The sequence below is a fragment of the Leiobunum rupestre genome, chromosome 11, assembly GCF_980474605.1.
Source record: "Leiobunum rupestre chromosome 11, qqLeiRupe1.1.hap1, whole genome shotgun sequence".
Lineage (NCBI taxonomy): Eukaryota > Metazoa > Arthropoda > Arachnida > Opiliones > Sclerosomatidae > Leiobunum > Leiobunum rupestre.
Genome location: NC_143394.1, coordinates 23,245,143 through 23,268,097, shown reverse-complemented (window position 1 = coordinate 23,268,097; position 22,955 = coordinate 23,245,143). Strand labels below are relative to the sequence as shown.

At 35.2% G+C, this 22,955-nt stretch overlaps 1 protein-coding gene across 3 annotated transcripts in view; it reads right to left on the bottom strand.

Moving 5' to 3' along the window:
- Positions 1–6,120: 6,120 nt before the first annotated feature.
- The window catches only part of Vav (Vav guanine nucleotide exchange factor), a 95,799-nt gene continuing 78,964 nt past the window's right edge, over positions 6,121–22,955 (bottom strand). For 2 of the 3 annotated variants that reach the window (XM_090162645.1, XM_090162644.1), the window contains 5 exons: positions 19,371–19,487; positions 18,706–18,799; positions 16,905–17,013; positions 16,027–16,169; positions 6,122–8,512 (listed from right to left, as the gene is read on the bottom strand). In XM_090162645.1, the coding sequence (XP_090018771.1) occupies positions 8,474–8,512; positions 16,027–16,169; positions 16,905–17,013; positions 18,706–18,799; positions 19,371–19,487 (502 nt within the window). In that variant the 3' untranslated portion in view covers positions 6,122–8,473. Of the gene's footprint in view, positions 8,513–16,026; positions 16,170–16,904; positions 17,014–18,705; positions 18,800–19,370; positions 19,488–22,955 lie in introns of all 3 variants that reach the window. The other variant, XM_090162646.1, reaches the window with a different exon arrangement.

Here is a 22,955-nt window from a genome sequence, read left to right as displayed (position 1 = left end):
AACCAGAAGTGCAGTAAACAGGTCCTGGGTATTAGCCCCAAAGTGGCCTACTGGCTGTGCACCATGATCATCAGACCATTGCTACTGTGGTCTGGTGGCTTAAAGTCCGAATGAAGACTGCGCAGTGATCAGCGCACCCTACAAAGGCTCGCTTATGTCAGCATCACAGGAGCTATGAGAACAGCCTCAAGCGCTGCTCAAGAAATTATCCTCAAGATCTTTTTATAGAGGAAGCTATTGCTATGGGAGCCCATAAGCGCAACCAGAATGGTTGGTAGAGGGTTAATATAATAACCACACCAAGACTTACCGTGAAATCTCCAGTCAGTCACCTGTTCATTTAATGGGTTCTAATAATATGGCTTCTAAATTTAATATTAGTAAACGTTTCAATACTTTTTTCCCAAGCCGCAAGTGGTCCTGATCATAGAACCCTCAGAGCCAGAGGAGAAATGGTCTGGTACTCTGGTTCACTGAGGGGTTGCGACTATCTTTTGGTTGCCTTAGTTATAACTATCCTCGAGCGACCAACTTAGTAGCATTTTGCAGTTAATTTTACTTTAGTAGGTTACTTAGGGAATACAATTAGTAAGCAGAGGAGTTCTATTACAAATCAACACACTCAATTTATTATTAACTGATAATTAAACAGAATTTACCTAAGATACGCCAGCTACGCTCTTCATGTTTTCTGAACTCTCTGGACTGGATATATTGACAACTCGCTGCCACCTGCCCTCTATGGTTTTGATCTTTTGCCTTATATACCGCTCTCCTTCGTTCAATAATCACGCAGAACTATTACAAGTCATAACAGCAGTAATCAACTACTGCTGACGAGTAGTCTCCGTTGGAATTCCTGGAGGATCTCGACCGGTATCAGGTGATTACGGGGTACAGCGAAGGGGATATTCTCTCGAATGCATTACCGTCGTGCATGCGGGGATCGGCTGCACTTTGGTGGTCGTTTCAAGGAGTTATTCCCTCCTTAAAAGTTTCTCGTCAGGTGTTTCGCGACGAATTTCTAGCCACCGATTTCGGCAGGTGTATACAAATTGAGTTGGATACCCCAACTCAAGGTGTGGATGAGCCCCGATGCAGAATATTCACTGTATAGCTGAATATTACCGTCATATTAGGGGAAACGCCACCGAGGCCGATAAGGTAGCTCGATCGTTACGGCAATGTCACCCGACATACCGTCACCACTTAAGGGAAAGTTATTCGCCACCCTGGAAGATTTGTCGCATGCGGCCAATTTTATTCAATCTGACCTTCTCGCGCAAGCCACTTATGATCCCCCGCTTTAGAATCCCTAGACCCAACCTTCACTTATGGGGAAACTTTAAGACAGGTTGGGCAAGCGCGGTAAGTTAAGCAGCCACCGGAGGGTCGGCTTCTCTGGGTGCTCCGGAAGGCCTTGCTGCTCTGGATCCTTATTAACATTATAGGATTCAAAGACAGTCTGATAATTGGTCGAACCTGGCAGTCGCCCCTCAACAAATGCAGCAAACTTTCCAGCAGAATCCTGTAGGAAGAGCTAGGCAGGTTCGGCAGAATTTCGTTTGTTATGGATGTCGGAAACCCGGTCATATCAAAGCCACTGTCCCAAGCAGGGAGGCCTTCCAATTAAATGGATGAACCTCGGCAAAATTCTGACGTTTGGAACGCCGGTAATGAGGGAGGAATTCCGAATACTCAGAATTGCACTCCCTTGGTCAACCGGTGCGCTGACGAAATATTTGGTGGGGAAAATCCCCCATTGTTACGGTTCCAAGCTTTGGAACATTCGTTTTTAGGCTTCCTGTTAGTTCAAGGTCTGACCCCCCGTTATCTTGGGTTGAGATTTTACTGGGGCGGAGAGAATAGACCTAAGAATTAGCAATCGGACCCCTACCCCAGTGCATCGTACTCTTCGAATCCGAAGAGGAAGGCGTAAGCGAAAATTATTGTCAGGTAAATAATGAGAGTTTCGGCACAGTGGGCGCCCCCACGGCGTTGGAGACGTTAGTTTCGAAGTCTAAGTGCACGGATGGCAAGAGGGAACTTTTGTTACAAACCATCACGGATTTCCGAGAAGTGTTTACAAAACGACCTAACGAAACTTCTATCATTGAACATGCGATAAAAACGGGCGACACCCATCCGATTTTCGTTCACTCCCATCCAGATAGGAAGATAAAGTGAGAGGAGATTGACTAGGCGTTTGATGAGTTGAAATTCAAATCAAATTCAAAAAAAGTTTATTAAAAAGGACGTTAAATTTATACATTAGAGGGCCAAGTCATCAGGCGACTTATAGCCCTCTGTGATATACATAATATAGTTTAAAATATTTAATTGATTATATATTATAGGATATAGATTTGATAGAATCGAGTGTCTCGCCTTGGGCGGCGAATATCGTACTAGCGAACAAGCCGGATGATAACAAACGACTTGGCATAAACTTAAAGGGTATAAACAGTGTAACAGAGTCTGACTGTTACCCCATGGCTTCGATCCCAAATATTTTGGCGTATCTGGGAAACGCGAAGTATTTCACCACGTTTGATCTTTCGAAAGGATTTTATCAAGTAAGGGAGTGTGACAGACCGAAGGTCGTCTTTTTCTCTGTCATCGGGGGTTTTTGAAATGAAAAACGCACCGAGCACGTTCATGCGTCTGGTGGATACCGTTTTAGCTCCATACAAATGGAAATTTCTTATTGAGATTTTACGACGATTTCGTCGTATATTCCGAATCGTTTGAGGATCATTTGATTAACATTCGAAAGGTTCTAGAACGAATAGCCGAAGTTAGATTAACAGTTAACCCGGACTACTCCCATAGCACCCAGAGATCCCGGGTTAGAAGTATGCAACACTACGGTGGCTGCTAAACTCAACGCGCCACCAGTAACAGGGCGTTGCCCAAACTGTCCAAAAATTCCCCCGTTAGGCTGGGGATTCTAAAGCGTTGGGCGATTAATGGTTTGCGAGAAAAGGTCAGATTGAATAACCGTGGCCTCCTACAACTCTTTCAGGGTAGCGAATACCTTTCCCCTTAAATGACGGTATGTCGGGTGACATACGATTGAGCTACCTTATCTGCCTCGGTGGCGTTACCCCCAATACGACGGTAATATTTGGCTATACAGTGAATATTCTGCGTCCGTGGCTCATCTGCACCTTGATTTCGGGCATCCAACTCCATTTGGATACGCCTGTCGAAATCGGTCACTAGAAATTCGTCGCGAAACGCCTGACGTAAAACTTTAAAGGAGGGAATAACTCCTTGAAACGACCACCAATGTGCAGCGGGTCCCTCGGCGGGTCCCCGCATGCACGACGGTAATACATGCGAGATAATATCCCTTTCGCTGTACCCCGTAACCGCCTGATACAGGTCAAGATTATAGTTCTTAAATTACCGTAATTTAGAAAATCAGTAAATTACGCAATAAATTACCGTAATTTTCTTTTTTTTAAAAAAAGGTTTTTTTTTACTATTCAAATAAGGAATACAAAGAACAAACGCGTTTGTTGGGTATAATACATTTTATGAATTACCACAATAGGTTATAAATGCCCAAAAATGTTCAATTATCTTCATTTTGAGATGCATTATCAGTATCATCATATTCATCGGGGTACTCACTATCGTTTTCATCCTCGTCAGATTCATCGATAGTTAATTGAACCGGTATAAACATTCCTAGACATAAGTATTATTCCTATTAACCTTATCAAACTATTCTAACACGGCCTTCGACTCCATGGAAATTCGCAACTAAAACGAATCTAGGTGGCGCAGCAGTGCTGCCAGTGCTTAGCAAGGGGAGCGCATTCGCGTTTTTGCCCGGCGTTCCTTTTGAGAAAACTCGCTAGCTCTCTTTCTACCGCGCGAGTGACGTAGCTGGTTGACGGTTTTCCCGTAGACACGGAGAGTAGGGTGTCTTATAAGTACCGTGTAGTTTGTCTGTCATGGGTAAAACAAATCTGTGCAAAAATGTGGTGAAATTGCATAATCTTGGGAGAATGTGAAAGAATATAAATACGTTGGAATTATATTTGGGTTTTTCAATTATTATAAAACTTTTATTAAAATAAAAAATAGGAACATTTTAATATTGAAAAGGCACATTTTGAAATTCATTAAAAAATTATTATATTCTTCCGTTTAAATCTGTCAACTGAACAAAAAGGCAGCTTATTTTTTAAACTTCACTACTTATTTTTTTAGTTTTATTATCTTTTTTCCTGTCTTGGGCCTCAGTAATACTTTTTGAATTTAAATATTTAATTCTAGTTCTCATTTTTAAATAACAAAAAACAATCTCTTTTGGATATTTTGAAAATTATGGCATACGTTCATTAGTTAGGTTATTGATAAAAATTTAAATCTTAATTTCCTTTACAATTTCACTATTAATTTATAATAATATTAGGCCTAGGCCCTATGCTATAAGCTTATAAAAGTTCTGGGTTTAATGTCAGCTAATACTGGAAGTTTTAATAATTTAGAGAATATAATACTTACAGAAATTTATATTAAGTGCCAAAAACAAGTGTAAAATTGAAGGGAAAACGACCGCACCTATTTATTTTCTATACCGCATTTTTTCTGGTTTCTTTTATTAGGAATTCGACTGATTTCTCTAGTCTCTCCTCTCTTCGCGCTCTACTACCCTCCCCGCGGCTTGTTTCTAGTTTCCTGTCAACCAGCGACGTCACTGAAGCGCTTCTCTACAGACCCCGTCGAAAGAGCTAACCTTATTATACGCAGTATTTTACCAACCTTGAGTGCCTAGCTCTTCGAGTTAGTGCGTTACGCGGTTTACGCCTATGATCTAGTGTTTGCTGGATTGAAATTACATTATTAAACGTTACAAAAATACACTAAGACGCGAATATCGTTAGGTTTTGAGTTTTAAGTCTTGTGCGACGTATTTTAGGTACATTTTAGCCCGAATGATCAAAGAAAATTGAGAAACAGTGAAACACGAATACGATGGTAAATTACCATTTTCGTAATTTACCTGAGGAAATTGTAAATTACTGTTACCAGGGTAATTTACCGCGTAAATTACCGATTCGTATCTCTAGTCAAGATCCTCTCCAACGGAGACTTCTCGTCAGCATGACTCATTTAGATCGGCGCTTCTACATATAATTTAAACCACAGGATTTGGGTAACGCATGCTCCCGCATCCCGGTTGGTCACAAAACCTTCGACGGTGCCATATCCTCCTGGGCTGGGTTTCCAGCACCAGTTCCCCTTCAATGCTCAAAACTATTCCGGGCCTGGTCTTAGTGGTGAAAAACAAGACCGACGGCTCTAAAAACTCTTAAGAGTCGCCTAACCACACCACGTCAAAATCCTTCCGGAAAACCACAGAGAAACAAAGCTACTCAAAAAATACTACAAATTAAAAAACACTAACACTAAAAAACTAACCGATAACAAAAATTACACTAAAAATTTAAAATAACCTAAACAAAACTAGCTCTCGTACATTCAACAACTCAGGCTCCACTTTGGGCGCCAATTGTGAAGCCTGCAAATTGGCGGCTTATGTTTAAACCATGTATGAGAGTCAAACTGTTCAATACTCTTTATTTATAATATTATATATTTACCAGCTTTGAGCTGGCATAAGACAAAGCACAACAAACTTTTCTAGAAATGTACGGCCCGCTAAGTCGAACTACGTGACGAAAAAATATTTTTGCATAGTGTCCCGACGCACCTTATATAGGGCCCCTCGGATGACGCTACTGGTCTCCAACCTAATTGGCTGGAGAAGAAAGCCAGTCAAGAAATCTCTGCGGATTCACTGTGGTGCCATAGTAAGCATCACCAGTCAGAGGTCACCACTTTCGGAGAATTCCAAAGGTGGACAACGCGAGCTAGTCCTCTTGACCTTCCCTAGCAACGTTGGAACGGTTGGACCAAAACAACAAGATAATTCTCTGAAGGCTGTTAACGACAATCCTGCATTTGCTTTTCCCATGTGGAAGAGCATGTCACTGCCCACTATATTTTAGAAGGAAGTAATCTGTGTTTTAGTACAAACAAGTTCTTAAACCCAACAACGATTTTTATTATAAATTAGCAAACATTTTTTATACTTTTGAATTCAGCTGATATTGTAATTTAAAGCGCGATACAAATGAAAATCCAAATAAACTATTAAATTTTCACACTTTTAGCTGCACCAGCAACAAGTATTTACAATAGAAAAATATAAAATAATTGCATTTATGTTATAAGCTTTAAAAATATCTGCAAAATTTAATTATTCTGCACAGCGCTTTGGTTGAAATAGGCCTAATTGGGAATTATGTGTTAGGCATATATGGCATAGTACCAGAGGTAGCTGAGCCTGATGGACAGAAAGCAGAACATTTAGAACCAAAAATACTCGGCCACACAAAATTTTAAAATTATAGAAATTTTAGTTAATTAGAATCAACAGAAGCAAACATTGGTCGAACAGTTAGTTGGTAATTATAACCTAAAGTAAAAATGTTGAAAACTTGGTTTTAGGAAATTTGTTAGGCTACTTTTCTCATAAAGGTCACAACTGTATGTTAATCATTTAGTGCAAACTAAAATTGTATTTTAATAACTAACATTAATATTAGTAACATATTATAATAGATATAAACTTTACCCTGCTAAATACAACTCCCGATGTCAGGAGCAGCTTCAATATTGCTTTTCCTTTATTTCTATTGGACTTTAATTTAACAAAAACTTGATTAAGCTGAGATAACGTTTTCTAGAATTAGTTTATATTTTTTGTAAAAAAAATATAAGAGACTGACACATGTTAAAGTCCAAATGTAATTTGAGATAAAAACACTTCTGATGAAAGAAATATCCACTCTAAATGAATGGTCACAAAAATAACAATATTCTTAGTCATTAATTTGAAAAAACCCCAAATAATTTAAGAATGATAAATTTTCAGCAGCACAAACGTTTTTCTTTTTGTGCCAAGCAAAAGTTACAACAAGCCAAAACCGATAGCAGTGTTGCCAAATTTTGATTAATTTGTTAGAATTAGACCTGAAATGGTGAACCTTTGGGATTAATTAAAATTTGTAATGGTATTATCAACTAAATTATGCCAATAGGTACACTTACAAACAGGTTGTCCCAAAAATAGTAAAATCTTTAATAACTATTTTGCAAAAAATCCAACATCCTAAACAATTCAATGTTGTGAATTATAATAATAATACTTCCCGACCTATTTTTCACTAGACAATAGTGGTTCCCAAATTAATAATCTGGATTTTTCAACTTTATGGTCCATGAGGACCAGAGGGTGAAAAAAAAACTTTTTCAACTTTACAGCCTATGAGGACCAGAGAGGGCTCTGTAAGCCAATAAACTATGAATATAATTTATTTTGATACATCTTGCAAGTGTTGAGTAAAAGATTTGCTCCCTGCCACTAAAGATTCAATTAAATTGATAAAGTCAATTTACCCCCTTTTAAATAACATGGCTCTCAAATATACTAAATAATGCTAATCATGGAATCCTTCAATTTCGCCATAATTTCAAAAAAATTTCTTGACATTTTGAGAAAATATTTCTGATGGCTTAGCAATTTTTACAGTTTAAGAGATTTCATGGTGTTTTTGCAAACATTACTGTAACCAGAAAAACATGAAGCAAAATTATCAAAATTTTTGGGATTTATGACAGGGTTTCAATTTTCAAAATGACTGGGCTGATCCATGAAAGAGGGTCTTTAACAGCAATGATTTATACCGTCGTTTTTGAAACAGTCTGTCATTAGAAAATTAGTTTTGATCATATTAAAAACTTTTCATCGAAAAATTGCAAAATATACCAAAGGATTAGATTTTGTTACTACATGTAATTAATAACATTTGCCAGGCTAAACTGTTCTTTGATTTACATGCCCAACACATAAAACATCATTGTATTCAAAAGTATAGGCCTACTCCATGGGTTTCCTCCCTAACCTTCATGCGTGGTTTTGTTTTTAAAATACCATTTATGGGAACATTGTTATTAATTAGAAAAATTCAGCTGGCAAATAATGTTGAAAATAGCGGCCTGGACAGTAATAGAGATACTGGTTTATGTGGCATTTAGTGAACCGTTTATTTAAAAAGAATAAAGTGTTATATTACAATGTCAGATGTTGACTACTTTTTGTGTTGCATTTGCTGAGTGAAGTCTTGATATTTTAAAACTAATGGTTTACAAATTAAATACTTGCAATATATCTAAACTTTCCATAAACAGCTAAGCCACTATTTGCCACTGGCATAGATTTTTCTCAGCAAAGGAGGCCTTTTGGTAACAATGAACAATAAATCAAAGATTTAATTCTTGACTTATAAGTAATTGACGTGATTATAAGTAGCTGTAAGCTGGAATATCATTTGAAAAAAGCGCAGTAATGAATGTGAACTATGAGTAACAGTCAATGAGAAGTTAACTACTATAATTCTTGCACATAACTTCGTGGGAAGTATCCATCCTGAAAAAAAAGATTGTTCCATTTAAAATTTTTATAAAATGAAGATTCTATGACTGAATTTATTTTGCACATGAATATTTAACTGTATCATTACCTTTATATATACATACCCTTACCAAAAAATAAGTTGAATTTCAGTTTGTATTTAGTTTGTATACACTTTATTAGTTGATATTAACTTGGTATTAAGTAGGCTCAAGTTGTCAGCATATTTCAAGTTACTAGTTGAAGGGGTAATAAATTGTTATTCAGTTGGTAGGAAAATATTTCTTTTGCTAAGTTTGTAATTAGTTGGTTTATAGTAGTTAAAGTTTCTCGCCTCTCGGATCAAAAACAATTGATAGTTGAATAAAAACAATTTGGTTCAAGGAAGAATATTGTTTGCCAGATTTAAGGCTGTGTCCGGTCTTTTGGGGTAGTTTTTGGGAGCCCATATCTCTGAAACGAAGCACTTTAGGACCCATGTTTATTAGACATTTTTTACTCATAGAGACCCATAGAATGCATATAGAAAGTTTCGGTACTCTTATCCGAAACACCCTATATATATATATATATATATATATATATATATATATATATATATATAGGGTGTCTGAAAATATTCGGCATAGGCATTTTTCTTAAAGACCACTTATACTAAAAATCTGAAATTTTTAGGGTATATTCCCTAGTAATGGACCTCTTTAATCTGTAAATTTTAGAAGAAAAAGTATTTATTCACCGACAGGTGCTAGACAAAAATGTTCAATGACAAAGTTGAAGAGAATACTCTGAAACCTAAGAATAAATTTTTTCTGTGAATTTATGGCTTTTAGACCTAGATAATCGGTCACGAAAAATAACAAGTTGGTACCCCCAAAATCATGCATTACTTTGTTTAAGAGTACTTAGTTTTCAACATATCAAAAATAATTTGAAAGGTTATCAAAATTGGAAATTTATTAGTTAACAAGAATGGTCCGATGATTCCCCCTTATGCAAGTCTCGCAACGATAAATCAGATTTTGGAAAGTTCTTCTGACCATATCAGGTGTGACCCTTGATATACCAATTACGCTACTTGCAATTCTTATGCTCAACCTTGGAAATGCTATGAAATAAGTGAGGACATTAATTTCGACGTTGATGTTGTTAGTACCTTCTCCTCGACCTCTTCCATACACATTGAAGTCACGAACAGTATGCTGATTTGAAGAGTTAATCGGATAGCACCTTCTAAATGAACGACAAACCAAAGCAGTGTTTTGATTACTTTCACCAAAATATCACTCTACCATTAACGCGCGCTGCTCGTGAGTATAACGAGACATACTTGATGCGTTCTGATTGAATAACAAAAATGTTTTTAAGCGTTTGCTTTTAATACATTTAAAAAAACTTTGATCGAAGGAGATAAAAAATGTGTTTAAATAAATTAAGATTTTTAGTATAAGTGGTCTTTGAGAAAAATGTCCATGCGGAATATTTTCAGACACCGTGTACATATGTATATGTATAAATACATATATATACATACATAAATACATATATATACATACATACACATACACATATATACATATATATTCATATATATTACATACATAATATATATGTATTTCAGTTTGAAAAACCTTTTTGGTATTTGATTCAATTATTTCATGATTATCTTACGAAATATTTTGCACAACTCAAATTTTTTTTAAACATTTCTTACTACATTAAAACTGACCAGTTAAAGGTTAGAAACTTTGTACAGTGAAAGCAATATGGGTTGGACGGAAATTTTTCTTCCAATATTATTAATGGGAGTATCAACTAAAAGAAAACACGTACTTGCTAACATACACTACTACTACCCTTACCAAAAAATAAGTGGTCTTGTAACTTTTTAAGTTGGTTTTAAGTTGGTATTTGGAACAAATGCCAACTAAATACCAACTAAAAACCTACTTAAAAACCACTTTACACCAACTTAAAACCAACTAAAAGCTTTCTTAAAAAAGACCACTTAAAACCAACTTAAAACTTACTTAAAAAGACCTCTTAATAAAGACCACTTAAAGCCAACTTATTACTTAAAAATTATAAGTAATTATCTGACCACTAAAAACCAACTTAAAACCAACTTCAAAATATGAGTATTTTCCAGCCAACTTAAAAACAACTTATTACCTCTTTAAATAGTTTATTAAAATATGCTGGCAACTTGAACCTACTTAAAACCAACTTAAATGTGAAAACCTACTAAATACCAACTAAAAACCCACTTAAAACCAACTTAAATGTGAAAACCAACTAAATACCAACTAAAAACCAACTTATTTTTTGGTAAGGGTTATTCACCTCAGGCTAAAAACCACTTGTTTGAGCGTTACTCCAATAATAAATTCGTGATGCTGAGGGATTCCTTACCCCATCTAGGGGCAGTAAAATTACTAAACAGTCGCAGGGTTTCCCTTTAAAGATGGACATCGTGGGGAAGTTTTGTCTCTACAGTCTCTAATACCCCATACCAAAAAATAAGTTGGTTTTTAGTTGGTATTCACATTTAATTTGATATTAAGTTGGTTTTAAGTGGTCAGCATATTTCAGTAAACTAGTTAAGTTGGTAATAAGTTGGTGGGAAAATGCCTCTTTCTTTAAGTTGGTATTTAGTTGGTTTTTAGTAGTCAGAAAATTACATATTATTTTTTAAGTTGGCTTTAAGTGGTCTTTATTAAGTAACATTTTAAGTAAGTTTTAAGTTGGCTTTAAGTGGTCTTTATTAAGTAACATTTTAAGTAAGTTTTTAGTTGGTTTTAAGTTGTTTTTAAGTAGGTTTTTAGTTGGTATTTGAAATACAAACTTAAAACCGACTTAAATAGTTCTTAGACCACTTATTTTTTGGTAAGGGACGTTAGCGTATTATTCCATTTGGATCACAATAGCCGTTTAACTTAATTGGCTGGCTTAATTTGTTTTAGGCAACATTTACTAATAACGAAACCCATATTCATTTATACAGGGTGTTACGGATAAGTATGTCATAAATTTTAGGGTGTGTTCATTGGGTACTAATGAGTGAAATATGTCCTATGAACAATTGAACATGGGTCCTAAAATGCTTTGTTTCAGTTTTAGGCCCACAAAAACCAGGCCTTAAAACAACGAAATAGCAGGTAATGGTATTCAGCCTTGAGCCCAATTGTTTGGATTTATTATTCACTTGTTTATAACAGTGAATCGATAAACAATAAAAGTAATTGCTAAAAGTTCCTTATCGAACTAGCTAGAAGAAGTGTGCTAAATCCTACAATGATTTTTTTTAATTCCAAGTTCCATTCCCTTACCAAAAAAAAGTTGGATTTTAGTTGGTATACACAATTTAGTTGACATTAAGTTGGTTTTAAGTAGGCTCAAGTGGTCAGCATATTTCAATAAACTAGTTAAAGGGGTAATAAGTTGTTATTAAGTTGGTGAGAAAATAATTTTTTCTTTAAGTTGGTTTTTAGTGGTCAGAAAATTACATATTATTTGTAAGTTGGTATTTAGTTGGTTTAAAGTAATACCCACTTAAAGTATTTCCTAGACCACTTATTTTTTGGTAAGGGTTACCACAATTCTGTTAGATCAATAATTAACTTTTGGCATTAGCTATTGTGTTTATCCAACTTCACATTACTGGCTATTTTGTTGTTTTGGGGCCCAGTTTTTGTGGGCCTTAAAGCCTGAAACAAAGCATTTTCATAGGACTTTCTTGACTCATTAGGACCCAAATAACACGGCATAAAATTTATGACAATTATTCGTAACACCCTGTTCAGCAAGTGCTTATAGATAAAAGTGGATGTAAAAGCCCTTACCAAAAAATAAGTTGGCTAAAAACCACTTACGACAACTTGTTTTTCAGTTTGTATTTGGGACAAATGCCTACTTAAAAATAACCCTTACCAAAAAATAAGTTGGCTAAAAAATATTTAAACTTGGTTTTAAGTAGGTTTTAAGTTGGTATTTGAGACAAATACCAACTTAAAACCTACTTAAAACCTACTTAAAACCAACTAGAAGTAGACTTAAAACCAACTCTGATTTTGCTTAATGGAGGCAACTTAAAACCAACTTGAAACTTGCTTAATAAAGACTACTTAAAACCAACTTAAAACTTACTTAATAAAGACAACTTAAAGCCAACTTGAAACTTACTTAGTAAAGACAACAACATGTTTAGTGGGTGGCCTACCACCAGGGTATTTGCACTGCAGGCAAGTCAATATAAAGGCGGACTGACAGAAGCAAACCTAGGCCTTTAAACCACTTAACAACTACTAAAATATACATATACATACTCCCTTTAAAACTATATATTAAGGGGGGCGCAAAAGCGGCTAAATACCCCGGGCGCCATTTTCTCTCGCTACGCCTCTGCTGGAACAACACTAGTCACAAGCATGAAATGTGCCCGAAATATTCTGTTAAAGAGCGACCCTTGGACGGATCGTTACAAAGTACCCTCGTAGGTTCTTAGAAATATAAATACGTTCTTTGCATATTTGGACGAGCGTAGTTATTTAGTAGAAAAATATTCGTCAAAAAATTTTAAACCTTCTCGCGATACAAGCACAAACTTAAAGCCAACTTAAAACCAACTTAAAAATAATATGAAATTTTCCGACCACTTAAAACCAACTAATTACCAACTTAGAAAAAATAAGAATTTTCCAGCCTACTTAAAACCTACTTAAAACCAACTTATTACCCCTTTAACTAGTTTCTTGAAATATGCTGGCAACTTGAGCCTACTTAAAACCAACTAAAATGTGTAAACCAACTAAAAGCCAACTTATTTTTTGGTAAGGGCAGCCAACTTAAAAACAACTTATTACCTCTTTAAATAGTTTATTAAAATATGCTGGCAACTTGAACCTACTTAAAACCAACTTAAATGTGAAAACCTACTTAATACCAACTTAAATGTGAAAACCAACTAAATACCAACTAAAAACCAACTTAAATGTGAAAACCAACTAAATACCAACTGAAAACCAACTTATTTTTTGGTAAGGGAACTTAAATTCTCTTAAATAATCAACTTATTTCCAACTAAACCAGAATCAACATTTACATTTAACTACTTAAAAGCAACTTAAATCCTACTTGGGAAACATCTAAAATCCAACTTAAAAATATTATGTAACTTCCTGACTACTAAAAACCAACTAATTATAAACTTAGCAAAAGCAGTATTTTCCTACCAACTGAATAACAACTTATTACCCCTTTAATAGTAACTTGAAATATGCTGACAACTTGAGCCTACTTAATACCAACTCAATATCAACTAATAATGTGTATACAAACTAAATACAAACTGAAATCCAACTTATTTTTTGGTAAGGGAGGGTGTTGTAATTCATCCTGATATTTTTGTCCTAGGGACTGAGCTTAATATATAATCAAGAATGTATTGAAGTTACTAAGAATATTTGAGTATAGCATTAACCCCTGGTACCATCCTCACAGCTTTTGTGGAGAAAGTTCGTCTGCATTTAAAGGGCATTCAAGGTCATACCATATAGCAAACTTGAATGGGAAAGCAGACGAATTTAAGCTCCAAAGGCTGCGAGGATGGGAATCAGAATCCTGTAGTCCAATATTCTTAGTAACTTCAATACATTCTTGATATAATTTATATAGGGATCCCTTACCAAAAAATAAGTGGTCTAAGAACTATTTAAGTTGGTTTTAAGTTTGTATTTGAGACAAATACCAACTAAAAACCTACTTAAAAACAACTTAACACCAACTTAAAACTTACTTTAAATGTTACTTAATAAAGACCACTTAAAGCCAACTTAAAACTTACTTAAAAAATTATATGTAATTTTCTGACCACTAAATACCAACTTAGAGAAAAAGGCATTTTCCCACCAACTTAAAACCAACTTATTACCAACTTAACTAGTTTACTGAAATATGCTGACCACTTAAAACCAACTTAATATCAACTTAAATGTGAATACCAACTAAAAACCAACTTATTTTTTGGTAAGGGTACTTATTTTCATTATAACTAGCGCCAATCATCCCTAGTTCCTGTTAAACTGAACTGGGTGATGGAAGTTAATACTCCTTTATGGGCCTGAAAATTTGCATGAGGATTAAAAAATGGGAGATTATGACGCTGCCACAGGCTTAAAATGTGTATTTGCTATTTTTTACTACTGCTAGCCATCAATGTTTAAATAGAATTTGGTTCATGCTGTTATCAAATTAAACATCGAGATGACATCTTTAACGGGAATATAACCTGCAAAGCAATCTTTATGGAAGAGCCCTTCAATTTTTCAAATTACCCTGTAAAGTGGCGCCAAACATTTCTAAAGCCAAAGGCAAGAGCAGCCAGATCTGCAAACGTTGGTGTTCCACACCAAATATCTGAGGTTATATTCCCTTTAGCTGGTTTAACTAAACATCGTTTGATAATTTCAAACATAGATAGCAAGAACTTAATTAGTTTACTCAGAATGTATGAGTTGACAGAAGCAAAAACTGAAAAATGATTTTAATTAAAACCGCAACTATTTTTCAATTCAATATCAATTTTATTTATATACAAAAGGGACTATATTGAGAGGATGTTTGGGAATTGTATTGAAATATTTTTTCTTGGCACCATACCAACTATTTGCTATTTATGATTAATTAAACAAAACTTTGGCTTTTTTAAAGTTGTTACAGTAAGATAAATCAATATATTAAACTTATTATTTACCATGGTGAATATTAGTAGAAATTATGTTTAATTCAGAGAAAACGGCATGGTATTAGAAGATAAAACTTATTTTTTACAAGACGTTTCGAGCCGAGGCTCTTCTTCAGTCGTTCGTTACGACTGAAGAAGAGCCTCGGCTCGAAACGTCTTGTATAAAATAAGTTTTATCTTCTAATACCATGCCGTTTTCTCTGAATTAAACATAATTTCTACTAAGATAAATCAAACTTTTTCCATAAAAAATTACAAAAAATAAAAAAAACCAATGGTGCTATGCAATTGAGAAACTGGAGTTTCAGTTTGGTAATAGATACTACCAGATCTGGAAGATATTTTCAGTAAACTTAATAGCTTCTTGGTGATACCAACTGAATATTAACTTGATGTCAACTACATTATTATGTATTGATTTCCAACTAGAATGGTGGCTAGATGCCAAAAATGATGAAAATTTTTTGGAGTAGGGAGCAACTGTGGGTCATTATCTCTTTGTATGCATCTGAGAAGGATGTTTACCCATTGACCAAGGTTGTTTATCAAAATCTGTCTTTATAGGGAACATAACCTTTCTAAATATTGACCACTCCCTCCAATGGCTTTTGACATTTTTTTCATTGCTTAGTGGTTTGTTGAGATAATCCGTAAATTTTTGGGATCTTCCAAAGGCAATTTATAAGGGGTTATATTCCCTTTAACCTATGTCGTACTTTAATTGAAATTTGTACTGCCTTATATGATATAACCCGTCACAGATGCCGAAAAAAATTCAAAACATTACCCTTCCATTAATTTGACCTTTCCACCATCCTCTATCATCGCCAGCCTTACTGAGCAAAATGATTCGTTCACCTTTCAAAAAATTAAGCATATTTGCAGCGGTACTTGGAAAATCATGAATAGCAACTGCTTCACCAATGGGAGCTAGAAAAGTTTATGTTAACATAAGATACATTTTGAGATAAGCAAAATATGCAATGTTTGAATAATATGTATATAGATTTTTCTTGAAAATGACTGTCTAAAAACACTCATAACCACAAGAAATTAAAATCAATGAACAATTGATCGTTTCCATAGAAAAAAATACAATTAAAAACAATATAAAATTTTAATAGTTAAAAAAGATAAAAAAAAATTGTGGGAAAAAACTAAACTATAAAGTAGCATTTAATCAGCTAGCTAGGCTAGTTTTTCCAAATTTTGTGGGTTTTTTAACTCTGCGTTTAACTGATTTATGTGCTTTAGAATTAACTAGAATAAACTAATTTGTACCTATTATTGTGGTCCAAAAATTTATAATAGATCCATTCAGGGGAAAATATAAAACTTCATAACTTTTTCATTTAATTCTTTGCCAGGCTGTATGCAAATTTAAAAAGACACAATAGCAGTTAAAATCAGAACAATTAATAAAGGGACTTTTGTTTTCTCAGCATGTGTGTGTGATTATCAAGTAAAGGGTAATAGTCCTAAAATCCATAACTCAGAGACTATACGGACTATAGTACATACTTTTTCAAAAGACAATAGACAATATTAGACCCAAATCTTTCAGTTCATTATCTTTAATATTAACTTATGACATGCCATATTTCCTAACAACACACTGCAATCCTTTTTCACAGACAGGAAATAACTATCCAATAGAGTACAAACTTATACAGTTGGAGCTCATAGTTGCAGTTTTGAAAGGTATCCTTAGAGTTGTATTTAGAAGATTGAAACTTTCTGACAGAGAATTTTCTTCATACCACCTGATCATTTCCTGAAAAAAATTTGCAAATTCACATAAGCATACCCAAAATCATTATGAAACACAAATAAATAAAAAGTATAATTACAACTCAAAGAAAATGGTAAACCACATCCATGGTTCTCTTACATTGTTAGAGAACCATGGATAGTCTTTAAATTACTAAAATAGAAAAACCCACAAAAAAGCTGACAGCTAAACCTCAAAACCAAATTATCTGGGGTGTTAACAATTTTTTTAAAAATGCGCTCTTAAGTGTGCTCAAATTTAAATGTTAGTTCCACTACCCATGTATCCTCACACAGTCAAGTTTCAAGTTAATTTACCGAGAACAAAAAGTATATGCACAAAGAGGGTTGAATTGACAAGGAAACTAATTTAAAAGAGCTTCATGTGGTCATTAGTTGGGTCCATCAGTAGGGCATTCCAGTCCTTGATACTCTGACCACAGACATAAAAATTTATGTTTCGAAGGTGATGCTGCTTTTTAAAGAGCGCATCATCTCATAGCAATTAGAGGTAGTTTCAAAGGTACAAAGACAGACATGAGTGACAATAAAAAATGTATTGTACTTCGTAAAATGAATCTTTTTCACCCACTATTTTCTGTTTGCTGTAAAAAAAGTCATCACTTTTGAGACACCTTATTTTGAGGTACTCTGATGGAGTAATGAGTGTTGGCAAACATTTCTTCAGCTGTAAGGAAGAAACAAGCAAACACAAAAATGGATTTGATGATCATGAGAAACTTCAAGAAGGGTGTAAGACCATAAATGAGATGTAAAAGCTTGATCAGTTGTCGCCTCTTCCAACACACTCTTCTCAACATTTGTTGATGTTCTCAGATATACTTGCAAAAGGGAATATTAAGCACAAAACTAACTACTCAAGAGTAATTATACCCGATAGTAGGGCGAATCATGGAGCAGTAGGCTGTAGATGAACAGTTTTCTTTACATTGAGAGGCATCTTTCATTTGGTTGCCAATCCTAAATCCTGTAAATATCACAATGGAGACGTGGCCAGAGCATCACAGATAGTATATGTGTAGAGAAGGATGAGCTTATGCATCATTTACAGGAAGTCGCCTATAACATTTAGTAGAGGAAGAAGAGTAGTGGACCAAGAGCCTATCCCTGGGGTCAGGGCCGTAGCCAGGACATCGATATAGAGCGGGCAAACCATATTTTAGGAGGGGCGAATTGTCCCAAAAGGGGGCGTCGAAGTTGAGTTGCAGAAAAGGCTAGGTTGGGCGAAAGAGATCCCAGTACGGGCGCCGCCCGTACTGCCCCCCCCCTGGCTACGGGCCTGCCTGGGGTACACCCGAAAGGCCATACTGATTGAGCCCCTTGGGGACAACTGACAAAGAAGGAGATGAAGGAAGCCTATAAGAAGCACAGTTTGGCTTTCAATAATTAATGTGGCACCTTATGAAAAGCTACTTATCCACACATCGAGGCATGAGTTAATTTGGGATTCAGCAGGGGACACCAGATTGTCAATATATGGGCAGTTGAAATAACCGATAATGCATGGGACAGGGTTGGCACAGTTTTTCCAGATTCGAATTCCCCTAATTTTCCAGGTTTTCCCTGACCATCTCTGGAAATTTTCCCCAAATTATTTTGTGCAAAAGGTTTACATACTTTGACTGTAATGCAACTTTTTGAAAAAAATTGTTTGAATATAGCAAAAATAGCTTACCACAATAGTTTTGAATAACTTTGAGCTAGATAAATAATATAACTGACCATCTTCTGTTAATCTAATTCTCATATGTTTGACTTGATTATTGTAGCTATAAAAGAAAAAAGTACCGTTATTCAATTGGCCAACAATTATAGGCATTAATCTTTATTAAATGTTTAAATTTAAATAAGTACACATGAGTGTTTGGATAAGTTTAACTAAAAATCAGAACTGTTTTACATGGAACCATGTTGGATATCAAAGACCTTTTCGGTATCTTTATGATTCATTGAAAAGGTTATGCTATAGTTTACCAACACAGATGCATAAAAATGTTTTCTGCAGTTTATCAAATTACACACAAAAAATACTTTTTAACTTGCCCCCCACCCATCGTAACAAAAATTAAGAATTAGAAAAAGTGATCCCTGTTAATTATAATAGCACCAAAAATTTTCAAATTATATTACATACAATATTAAGCCTTTTTATTGCTTTACCTCGAGAAAAACGTATTAAATGGCTAGTGTTCATTAAAATAGTTTTAGATTCTGGAAAGAGATTTTTACAAACCCCTCCTGAAACATTAAGTAAGGCTTGTATGAACCCCACTTGTCCCATAGTAATCTGAGTAAAACCCTTGCAAACACTTGGTATTAGAAGTGCATGTCACAACATACTTTAGACTTAGTGCATATCCACCATCCGGTTTGGAGCTCATTCTGACTAGAAAAGTGCCACTTTCAAGGGTATCCAATACTCTAATAGCTGTGTCTCGGTCCATTGTTCCTACAAACCTAAAATGGGAGTAGTCCAAAATACTGTTTTTATTTAGCTAAGTATTCACTCCTTTATATAACACAAAAATATATAATTATAATTTTTTTGGATAGACTACTGGAAATCCCCATGTAAACAACATTGTAAATCCTTGCTAAATTCAAGTATTGAAATATTGCTAAAACAGTAGTTATTTTATAGTTATATACACAAAATAGCTTTGAGCAGTATCACAAATTTATTCATAAACACCCATGAACATAATGACAACAATGTAAGTGTTGAAGAGGCAGGACTAAGTTTATAGAATTTTATGACTCTCTCCAATTGGACCAAGAACAAACAATGAGGATTCAGTATAGTTAGGCATAATTATCTCTCTCAAGCCACAACTAGACAGAGTTGCTTTTATCTATTACAGGACCAAAGAGATAGAGCTACTCTTGATGTTTTTACAACCAAATTCAAGATGGGAGTTATCTCAGATGTTTATTTTAATAATCAGCTATTATTAGTAGTGGTTGGGTCTGGCCAAACTATGCACTTCAACCAGAGGTCAATTATGCAGCCCCAGCCTTTTAGACCTGGAAAAGCCCAGTCTCAGAAACAAAGCGCAAGATCTGCTTTGCTGAGATATTGTAAACATCTCTCGTTTCCAACTTATGCATACTAAGATGCTCAAACCTTTGGCCGGCATATAAATCACAGACACAAAGGACATGAGAGCAAGGCACACCCTGCACATAGAATTCCCACTGATGCCAATCATGCAGATGCCTATTAAACTGGCAATGACCTAAGAGTAGACCGGTAACCTACCTGATACTACTCTTAGAGAGCGAAAATAAACTTCTTGGTCTGCTTGACCTGTCTCTCGGCCATAGTACCATGCACTCTTGGATGTTAGTGAGGGGTATTTCTGGCAGTGAAGGAATAAATCGGATGAAGTATAAATAAGCTCGTTCTTTCTTGTCAATACTTGCTATTGTATCACTATATTTTATATACATAAATTTCAATAAACCACAAATTATAAGGCCTAGCTCCTATGGAGTCTAGGTGTGGAGTTATTTACATTGGCCAGGGATCGCATATATGTACCACTACTCTGGCTTACTTTTTATCTTTACCACCTTTATCTAGGTATATTATTTGGCAAAATTGCACTACAACGGCCTCATGTAATTTCGTTTTTTTTTTGGTGGAGAATGTAGCACTTGACGCGTAAATTACGAAACTATTTTTTTGGGCCGCAAATGATAATTAAATTAATTAACTTAATTTTAAAAATTTAGTAATTTTAGGGAATTAGTGTTTTTGTATTTTTTTTGTGGCGGAGAATGTTGCACTTGACGCGTAGATTACCAAACCAATTTTTTTGCTGCCGCAAATGATAATTTTTTAATCAACTTAACTTTTAAAAAAGGCGTCATTTTAGGAGTTTAGTAACGTTTTTCTAAAAAATATTTTCGTCGTGTATCCGTCGACTACACTTTTTTGACACAGCCCCATTCCGACGAAGATAATTCCTTCCAAAACACATAAAAGACGTTACTAAACTCCCCGTATTGGCGCCTGACGCACTTTGAGATTCCCCGTATTGGCGCCTGACGGCGCCGCGCGCTCACTTCGCTCAAGCGCTGGGGGCGCGCAGCGCCTCCCCAACCCCATACTAAAAAAAGCGATGGGTCATCTATAACGCGACCTAGAGGACAGTACCAAGCCTTACGCATCAAGTATATACTTTTAATCTCAACCAGAAAAAAAGTGGCCCAAAAATAGAAAACACCTAGAAAATGAACAAAAACTGCAATTGATTTTATAAAAAAAGTTAATATCACGTGGAATTCATTAGGACACCGAAACTGTGGTGTCGGCGAACACACGACGGAAATAAGTACAACGAAACACGTGATAATGCCCAAAAATTAGAAATTTAAAAAAAATAAATAATAATTTGCGGCCAAAACAAAAATTACCCTCGGCATCTACGTGACAAGGTCTATCAGGCGCAACCAAATTTAATATAAAATGCAATGAAAATCAGAAATATTTTAAATTAAAAAAATTAAATTAAACAATTAAATACTCATTTGCGGCCAAAATAAAAAAATATCCTCGTCATCTACGTGACAAGGTCTATCAGGCGCAACCAAAATTAATATAAAATTCGATGAGGCCGCTGTAGTGCACTTCACCCTATTATTTTAGAGATATGGCCACCTATGCCTTTAAGTGGGATTTCTTTTGATCAGGTACAATTTCTGACAAAGTGAGATTATGATGGTATATTTTCCGCCATGGGGTGATGCCTTAAGTCCTGTCCCTGCAACAGTCTGATTCGTGGAAGGTAGTCGCGGGTGGTTTTCATGGAGGGATTTTTGTGAGAGTATCTCTGATATTCAGATTATGGCCAAACTAATTAAAATTACGACACATATAAAAATGAAACATCTGGATACTATTGAATTAGACTCACTAACAGGTGGGAGCTGGGATTTAATGCCAAACTAAGTAGTCTGGCACTTTAGTATTTTAGCCATGGATTTTAGGCAGATATTTCTGCCATTTGCTTCTATGCACAACTATTGGGGCAGCATGAAGGGTTGCCCTTCTGCCTGTTACTCCCTTCCATCATGTAGAGGTTGAAAGTTGTAATTTGTGGAAGGCCTTATCAGTTAAGTATCCTCCTTCCATAAAAACTTGTCGAGGTTAACGGTAATAGTTAGTGTAGGGAGCTGTTGGCTCGATCTCGTGGCATGCAGGGCTTGCCACCACCCTCCTACGCATTGTAACCCGGCCACCTGAATTAATGGCTTCAAAAGTCGCTTGATGACTTAGGCCTAAGGTGGTGCCTTGGGTATTAGCCTAGCTGATTATTATTATTATTATTATTCATTACCATGATGCCCCTATTACCAGGCACCCAATAGATTCGCTTACCAAAAAATAAGTGGTCTAAGAACTATTAAAGTTGGTTTTAAGTTTGTATTTGAGACAAATACCAACTAAAAACCTACTTAAAAACAACTTAACACCAACTTAAAACCAACTAAAAACTTACTTAAAATGTTACTTAATAAATACCACTTAAAGCCAACTTAAAACTTACTTAAAATGTTACTTAATAAAGACCACTTAAAGCCAACTTAAAAAATAATATGTAATTTTCTGACCACTAAAAACCAACTAAATACCAACTTAAAGAAAAAGGCATTTTCCCACCAACTTAACTAGTTTACTGAAATATGCTGACCACTTAAAACCAACTTAATATCAACTTAAATGTGAATACCAACTAAAAACCAACTTATTTTTTGGTAAGGGTTTGAACTCTACTACAGGTGCTCAGTTCTCAAAGGAGATCAAAGCAGCTAAAAATGAGCTTAGGAGTGATACTTATCCACCCAATTACCCATACTAATAATAATATAATCATAATAGTCATGGGTGTATATTAAAAATTTCATGACAGTATATAATAA